The sequence below is a fragment of the Dipodomys merriami genome, unplaced genomic scaffold (assembly GCF_024711535.1).
Source record: "Dipodomys merriami isolate MVZ:Mamm:240054 unplaced genomic scaffold, mDipMer1.0.p SCAF_89, whole genome shotgun sequence".
In the NCBI taxonomy this organism is placed as follows: domain Eukaryota; kingdom Metazoa; phylum Chordata; class Mammalia; order Rodentia; family Heteromyidae; genus Dipodomys; species Dipodomys merriami.
In genome coordinates, this window is record NW_027206501.1 from 4,598,105 (window position 1) to 4,606,324 (window position 8,220).

General features: G+C 43.3%; 2 protein-coding genes across 2 annotated transcripts; both read right to left on the reverse strand.

Annotated features, from left to right (window-relative positions):
- Positions 1-467: 467 nt before the first annotated feature.
- Positions 468-5,679, reverse strand: LOC138820490 (potassium voltage-gated channel subfamily KQT member 5-like). Its single transcript, XM_070012166.1, has 3 exons — positions 5,624-5,679; positions 2,742-2,868; positions 468-1,545 (listed from the first exon to the last, which is right to left on the reverse strand). Exons 1-3 carry the CDS (start codon positions 5,677-5,679, stop codon positions 583-585), a joined length of 1,146 nt encoding a protein of 381 aa, XP_069868267.1. The 3' UTR covers positions 468-582.
- Positions 5,680-5,740: 61 nt separating this feature from the next.
- Positions 5,741-6,616, reverse strand: LOC138820491 (KH homology domain-containing protein 1-like). Its single transcript, XM_070012167.1, has 3 exons — positions 6,502-6,616; positions 6,162-6,344; positions 5,741-5,853 (listed from the first exon to the last, which is right to left on the reverse strand). Exons 1-3 carry the CDS (start codon positions 6,605-6,607, stop codon positions 5,741-5,743), a joined length of 402 nt encoding a protein of 133 aa, XP_069868268.1. The 5' UTR covers positions 6,608-6,616.
- Between the last annotated feature and the right edge of the window lie 1,604 nt (positions 6,617-8,220).

Below are 8,220 nucleotides of genomic sequence, written 5' to 3' on the forward strand. Positions count from 1 at the left end.
CAAACTGACATTCAAAATACATTAATAAGAAAAAGACTGAGTAGAAATAGGTTGGCAGAGATTTCTTGAAGGACACAGCCATTTCTATTATCCTCAAATTCTGCGTTCCTTGATTCCTTAAGAGCAGCTGTTGATAGTTATTGTGTTTAGACGTTATGGCCTAATTTTAAAGATGATTTTGTACTGAATCACAAAGCAGAAATGCCTGAAATTTGAAGGTGTTTACTCCCACAATTTCAAAACTATTGCGTCAATTCTTGTCCTTGATCTAATCTTGGCAAGTTCGTACACCCTGTAAGCATTAGCAATGCTAGGATTTTCAGGTTTGTAAACTCAAAGGTACATGAGTAAATGAGCGGGTTCTATGTTGATGCACCTTGGAATTTCAGCCATCCCCAGACATGCATTTGCATGCAAATGAAAAGATAATGGGCTTATTAGAAATGGCCTTTCCTGGACTTCCTGATTCTTGCAATGTCAACTTCTTTTTTTTTTTTTCTTCAAGAAGGGCTTTCAAAAATAGTTCATGCAATGATATGTATGGCTAAAGGAACTGCTATGTCTAGAAAGAAAATGAAGATCTTATTTCAGCTTGACGGGAGGCAAGCTGAGGACATCTGTGCTCTCCCCAGCCTTACAAACACTCTGAGATGATGGCGATCTTCCAGTCCTTAGAGAGTCTGACACAAAAGTAGCTTCCTGGGCCGGCTGTGCTGTCACCTCAAAAGTGTCTGTCTCTGTCTCTTCCGGACCCACCTCTTCTTCAGTTATAAACAATTTAGATTCTCTCCATTTGGGATAAAAATCTTGGCTGCCTCTGGAGCCACTTGACTCACTCCCTGAAAGCTGTAAACTCAGTTCCTCTGTTGATCTGATGAGGTTTTGGACGGACAAAGACTTGCCCAAGTCCTTGGGGACCATGGGGCGGATAGACAACAGAGTTTCCCCACCCATGTCAAAGCTTTTCCTCAGAGCACAGTCCTTCGTCAGCTTTGATGGGGCAACCTGGACATGTTCCGTGGAGGCTACAAGGCAGGTGGTGACATCGGAGAAGCTCTCCTGCAGGCCTGTGGGGTTTGGGTGCAGGGTCTCTGGCCGGGGCAGGTGCTTGGTGGCTGGAAGAGGAGGTGGGATCTGTAAGGTTGTGGGGGCTAGCGGCTTGGGGGCTGCATTGATTTGGTGTGCAATGTTGTTGGTGGCCGTCACGGTGGAGCCATCGCTTTGGCTCAGTGGCACCTGTGTCGCTTGACTGTGTATAGTAGGGCTAAGTGCATAGAAAGTCTGAGCGCTGAACTCATTTGGTGTCAGAATGAATTGCAGGCCTCGGGAGATGTTGGCACTAGCCGATCTGGTTAGACAGCCGCTGTTTTGGGCAGAACTGGACAGGTCTTTGCTGTCCACAGGGCTCTGATAGTCAGATGTCTGTTCACATTCAAAAGGCGGGATCTGGAAGGACGCCAGGGCCAGGGCCGAGGCAGAGCCCTTCCGCAGGACCTGCTGGTAGATGTCTAGCAGGCAGTCCAGCTTTGACTCAATGGATTGGACCTGAAAGTAGGAAATGAGAGTTCACATGAAGATGCCTGATGGAGAATTACCTTTGCTCATGGAATCAGAAAGGATGAGACTCTTGTCCATACAGTAACTACAGAGTGTGCAGTACACTTTTGACTTGTAGTAATGGAGTATTTGGCCGCCCTGGGCGAGAGGAGGTTATAGCAGAAGAGGAATGCTTTGAACTTCCTCCACTCATGTCTTTCAGATCGAAAACTCAATATAAGCACTATGAAAGGGTAGCTTCCATTCTCCTCATCTCAGTCAGATCACTTTTCCTCAATGCTCCTGATAATCATTCTGGAACTCTACTGAATTTTGCTAAAGAACTTACTCTATACTGCAATTAAGACCTTAAGCAGCAAGCCAGGTGAGTCTGGATTTTAAAATAAAAGTCCAGAGTGCTGGACTTGGGACATTCATGATTCCATTCTTTGGGATAACAGTTTGATTTCTGGAACATTGTATGAGAAGATGGAACTTCAAGGTTTAAAAAAATATTCAGTGTTGTAATTATGGTGAGTTTAAAAAAAATTAGAGGGTGACCTTAAAGAGAGACAGTGAAAATCACCAAAATGCAAATGAAAAAGTAGATCTTTGCTACTTTATTATTGAAAAACTATAGTTACTTCCAGTTACATATTAACAAGGTAAAATTTTCTATTGCTTAAATGGAAGAAGTCCAAAGAAGTATAGAATAGTGCCAAGACACTATGAAAATTAATTTTCATTCACTCTTTCTTCACTTTTAGTGTCCTTTAAAATTTTAGTAATCATTAACATTAAGATCAACCTTAACTTTAATGTTTAACTTTCTTATCATTTATTGATTTTGTGTGTGTGTATATATATGTATATACATATGTATATATGTATATACACATATATGTCAATATATATGTATATGCTGGTCCTGGAGCTTGAACTCAGGGTCTAGGCACTGTCCCTGAACTTTTTTGCTCAAGGCTAGTGCTCTACCACTTGAGCCACAGCTCCACTTTGAGATTTTTTCGGTGTTCAAATGGAGATAAGAGTCTCATGAACTTTCCTGCTTGGGCTGACTTTCAACCCTCATACTCAGATCTCAGCCTCCTGAGGATTATAGGAGTGAGTCACCAGTGGTGGCCTTCCCATTGATTTGGTGAACAATTACAGTGAAGTACACTATAATCAGTGTAGTCCAGTTGTACCTGTTTTTCAACCTTGACTACCCGGCCAAGCATGCTGACATCATCTGTGGTCTCATGTTCTGCTGTTATTTTCTCTCCACTCTTCTTATCTGATGTGATTTGACCTTTTCCAAGAATTTGATCAACACTATCAGAGAGAGAGAACAAGAGAAAGGAGATTCAGTTATTAGTGCTGAAAGTGGATATTGCCCTAGGTCACACTGAGGTGTTTGGAAAACAAAAGTATGAGGCCAGGTGTAGTTGTGCATGCACATATTATGAGCTGTTCTAGTAGCAGAAATAAGAGAATCACAGTCTATGCTGGTCTGTACAAAAGCACAAGTCCCTACATGAAATAGAAAGCTAAAAAGCTAGGAGTGTAGCTCAAACAGTAGTATGCTTTTCTCACAAGCATCATGCTCTAAGTTAATATACCCCATTATACCAAAAACATTAAATACAGCATCTTTAATTTGTGTAAGATGCAATAAGGATGCATGTGTTCTAGTTGGTGTTATCTGTTTTCCTGACATGAACAAATGTGATTATTTTCTTATTTATCACTCTGTTCCCTTAGGAAATCACTTATGGAAGACTTTCTGGAGGAAAAATTGTCCTAAACAAAGTAATTGACTCTACCTTGGAGCAGACATTTCTGAATCCAACCATTGAAAAATAATTGTGATTGACTTGCATTAGTTATTATGTTTTAATTATTTTAATTTTATTGTCAAGGTGAGTTACAGTTACAGTGAGTTGCAGAGGAGTTACAGTTACATAAGTAAGATAATGAGTACATTTCTTTCTTTTTTTTTTTTTGGTCAGTCATGGGGCTTGAACTCTGGGCCTGGGAGCTGTCCCTCAGCTCTTCAGCTCAAGTCTAGTGCTCTAACGCTTTAGCCACAACACCTCTTCCGGTTTTCTGGTGGTTAATTGGAGATAAGAGTCTCATAGACTTTCCTGGCCAAGCTGGCTTTGAACAATGATACACAGATCTCAGCCTCCTGATTAGCTAGGATTACAGGCATGGGCCACTGGTTAATTGGAGATAAGAGTCTCATGGACTTTCCTGGCCAAGCTGGCTTTGATCAATGATACTCAGATCTCAGCCTCCTGATTAGCTAGGATTACAGGCATGAGCCACTGGCACCTGGAAGTGAGTACATTTCTTGTCCAACTTGTTACCTCCTTCATCATTTTTCTCCCACTCTCCCTCCCGCCTAGTTATTATTTTATTTGTGACATTTTATTAGCATAATTTGCCGTATAAGGGGATTTAATTTTGACATGTCCATTTATACATACCATGCCCCTACATCAGATTCATCCCTTCTGAATAGAAAAGATTATTCATGAGAATTTGCTATACATCTATAAGAGGATCAGCAGATGAGAAAGTATGGTCTCTTTCTTTTGCACCTTTATTTGGGATAATATAGATGAGTGATAAGCCTTGGGAACCACAAAGAGCTGTACTAAAGGACTTAGAATATGATGGCCACCTCAGTAAAGACTGTGACATGAACACAGCACAAGTGAAAGCAATTCCCATGGAAACCTGATCAGCCCAAATGGTGGTGTGTGTTGTGTATGTTGTGTGTGTGTGTGTGTGTGTGTGTGTTTGATTTGAATTATGAGGGGTATTGACTCAATATTCCAGTTTTCTTTATCTGTATAGACATAGGCAGTGTCCTCTTTCTGTCATGATACCTAGTCTATTAAACTGGAAGTACAGAAGTGCCTGGGTCATGGTTTTATGAGTCAGTAGATGTCTGCCCTCCCTGGCATACATGGACTGTTTTACTGAAGACCTAGTTTTTAGGGCCTCACATAGAGTTAAATGTACTGTGGGGATACAAAAACTATTGAAGATTCAATCTTTGATTTTTTTTTTCCTTTTTGTGCCTGTCCTGGGGCTTGAACTCAGATCTCGAGCACTGTTCTTGATCTTTTCTGTACAAGGTTAGTGCACTATCACTTGAACTACAGCTCCATTTTCCTTCCTTAGCTAACTATGAGCCTGCATCCTCAGATCTCAGTGTTTATTTACCCAACTGCTGCCCCCACCTTGCATGATGGAGAGGCAAAGCTGAAAAAGGAAGGGGTGACCCACCTCTGGGCCAGAACTTATCTAGGCCAGGGACAGGAAGAGGTGTAGCCAGGTGGTGGAAAAGTGTGGACCACTGACTCCAGATGTGACTTCAGGGTCTGGGACCCTCCTAAAGTCAGATGGGAGGCATGTGACCAGAGGTGGCCCAGGATGTGGCCTAGGAGGGGAAGGTGACTGCTTCCAGGTGTGCCAGTTACCTAGGTAACAGATACTGGGTGGAAACGTAGCCAAGAGGTACGTAGGTGTCCCTGTGCAGACCCTACAATGAAAATCTTAGGATTGTAGGCATTATCCACCAAGCACACTTATTTGTTATTTGTATCCAAGTTGGTACATAGAGTCACTGTATCTGTTGGACAGGAGGCTTGAAGATAGCAGGTAAAATGACATTTTTGCCAGATGACACCCCATTTTTGGAACACACGGAGTTCAGGAGACAAATGCAAACCATGATTCTTTTCTGCTTTCAGATCACTATGTAATCACTGTTTAAAACTGAAATATGAACAAACCAACTACAAATGTGAACATCTGAGATCTCTTGAGAGAGGCTGTGTGTTTCCTAAAAGTTGGGAGGGATTATGAGAAAATGAATGGCAGGATAAGCTTACAAAGAAAGAAGGGGGAGAGGAAGAGAGGGAGCCACATAGAGGCAATGCAGACTGCATAACCAGTTTTATTGGATATCATTCAACAGCAGAGCACATTCTTTAGAAGACTCCTTCAGATATGTGTCTAGAAGGCCTCAGGTAGATAACAAAGGCGAAAATGTCAATGTCCACCACTGTCTGACATGTCTTCACTTAGCTCTGCAGAGGAGGTGGGTCTTCCTGGGATAATGAAGGACATGGGAGCCCAAGACACTGAAGCACTCAGCTGAAGGAAGCCTTGAGGAACATGGAGAGCTGGATCATTCATCCTGATAGCCTTTCACCACCAAGGAGTCAAGCTGCACACTGGGATTGGCAGCCAAGTCCTTGTTGGTTAGAGGCTGGCTCCGGACACTTTGCAGCATCTGGTAGCCTTGGGAGGAAGAAGAAAGGTCAGAGCGTTTAAGAGCACAAGAAACCTATGGGAACACAAAGGAAGGAGGGGGAGGCAAGAGAAATCCCAGCACACCCCTCTAAGAGAACCCATTCATATCCCTCATTTCCTTTTCCTCCCTCGATGACTTGATTCATAATATGGTTGACTCTGGGGTCCTGCAGTGCAAGGGCTGTGGGAACATCTGGATTCTCAGATTCCTGAACAGTCCAAGTCTTCAAGATGCCATGTAGGAGCACCAAGTTTGGCATCAAGGCCTCAACCGCAATTACATCACAGACACTTACCTCGAGCTCGATAGTGAAAGCTCCTGTGTTCCAAAAGCCATATCATGCCCATCAGCCATCGCCTGGCCCTAGGTGGACCCACCACAGTGACTCGGGTGTGGCCTGTGACTGTGAACCAGGACTCCAGCTGAATGAGGGTGTGGCTGTGCTCCTCTATGCAGCGGAGGTATCTGTCCTCCTGCCCTAGGAACAGAAAAGGAGAGAGGAAGAACAGGAAAACCACCCACAGAACTGGGAGTTAGGTGAACGTGAGGGTGGAGGCTTGGCACAGATCCCAGAGGAAACATGGGGAGAGACTGATGAATGTGAAGAGACAGGAGATGGCATAAGGGCCACCTACCGAATATTATCTGCTCCAGCTCCTCTTCCAGGTAAAAGACCAATGGGGCATTGAAATTTTCAGGCTTGGTCCACCATTCTCCTATGCCAAAAGAATTCATGTCCATGTTGTCCTCTGTCCTTGCTTTACTCAGCTTAGAGCAAGTCCAAGAAGCTGATTGTAGAGATGATTTTCTGAAGCTCTGGGTTTTATGTGCACACTCAGATAATCCACCCTTCCCCACCCTGGACCCACCCTAGAGAGGCTGAACTAGCCCTTAAAACCTTCAAAGATAATCCACTCAATCACAGATGAATCCAGCCCTGGATTCCTCCAGTCTAGATCCAAACCTTCATGATAAACTAGTTAGTTAACACAACCCACGTATCTGGTGCCTAGGAATGCAAGCTTGTCTTCACTCTGATAAGAGTGAGCATGACTGAGGTTTGAGGGGTGCATATGCTAGAACAAAAATGGCTTCAGAATGGGTCTTGTTGGTTTTTCTGTCCCAACCGGGCAGGATATGGAACAAAGAGGATGGAGAATGAGGGGATCTATCCATAAACTATCTCAAATTAATAAAAGTTAATAAAAGCAAATGGTTTGGGATGTGGAGCAGTCCTAGAGCTAGGGAAGTTTCAGCACTGACAGCATTCAATCCAAGATAGGATAGAATAGGATAGGGGAGGATTTGTGAGGAAAAGGAGAAGAGAAGTGGGGATGAAACGAGATAAGACAGCGCAGGACAAGATGGGAGGACAAGGGAGAGGATGGGAGAGGAGAAGGGAAAGGGGACATTGCTTCATTGAAGGCATCTGTTTCTTTACCTGAAGTTTGTGCTTCAGGTCTCTTTCCATGGATGATTTTGTTTCTCTGCTTCACTGTAGAAAGCTCAGTTCATGGTTTCCAAGTGGGGTCCTTTCAATCAAGGTCCAGTTAACTTTTCATTAGACATGGCTCTCTTCTAAAAGACTACTTCCTTAGGTTCTACCCATGCAGAGGCTAATGTAGCAATTTTCAGGTTGTTGAAAACTGAATTATTTATTTTAAATTCACAAACACCTTTTGATCTTCATAATGATAGTCACTGTAAGCCTATGCCCAACTTTGGTCCTCAGCTCCATCCAGACCTGAGCCCCTCCCTGCCATGGAGTTCCCAGGGTCCAGCTGGCCTCTCCCTCTCTCTGCCCAGACCCACCTAACTCCCATCTACCTCACTTCCTAACCTCCAGTCCCTGCTGTACCTAGATAGCAGAGGATGCCATGTGCTCTCTCTTCGGGGCAAATATGGCTCCTTTATTAATCCTTGTAATGATCTTTCTCCTGTGCCTGCCTGCCTCCCCATGGTCTCCTAGGATGGATGTGATGGATCCTTTCAGTCATCATTTCAATCTACATTGCTCATGAACTCTATGACCTTTTACAATGACACTTTTTTCTTTACAAATAGAGTGATATGTACATTTCTTTCCTTTTGCTTCATATTGCCTATTCCCTTATTCTCTCTCATTCCCTCCAATCCCATCTCCACCCTTGCGTTGATTAGTTCACTGTCACCAATGTCCAGTGTCCCTTATGGGCCCTTCAGCTGTATTTTTTCACCTGCTTTCCACTGATTCTGTGCTCTGCTCCTACCTTTCCTCAGATGTACACATGTATACACCATAGATGAGGTAAAGAATACAGAGTCATCTAAAATGATCACACAAACTAAGAAGCTGTTCTTTGTTTTCTATCTTT

What these genes read in the sequence shown, in the direction of transcription:
- LOC138820490 (XM_070012166.1), bottom strand. Translation starts at nt 5,679, where the DNA reads ATGTCCTTCATTATCCCAGGAAGACCCACCTCCTCTGCAGAGCTAAGT. An exon ending in GCAGAGCTAAGTGAAGACAT is followed by an intron (nt 2,869 to 5,623) that starts GTCAGACAGTGG and finishes TCTCTCTGATAG; the next exon opens with TGTTGATCAAATTCTTGGAA. An exon ending in TAGTCAAGGTTGAAAAACAG is followed by an intron (nt 1,546 to 2,741) that starts GTACAACTGGAC and finishes TCCTACTTTCAG; the next exon opens with GTCCAATCCATTGAGTCAAA.
- LOC138820491 (XM_070012167.1), bottom strand. Translation starts at nt 6,607, where the DNA reads ATGGACATGAATTCTTTTGGCATAGGAGAATGGTGGACCAAGCCTGAA. An exon ending in GCTGGAGCAGATAATATTCG is followed by an intron (nt 6,345 to 6,501) that starts GTAGGTGGCCCT and finishes TTCTGTTCCTAG; the next exon opens with GGCAGGAGGACAGATACCTC. An exon ending in CTTTCACTATCGAGCTCGAG is followed by an intron (nt 5,854 to 6,161) that starts GTAAGTGTCTGT and finishes CTTCCTCCCAAG; the next exon opens with GCTACCAGATGCTGCAAAGT.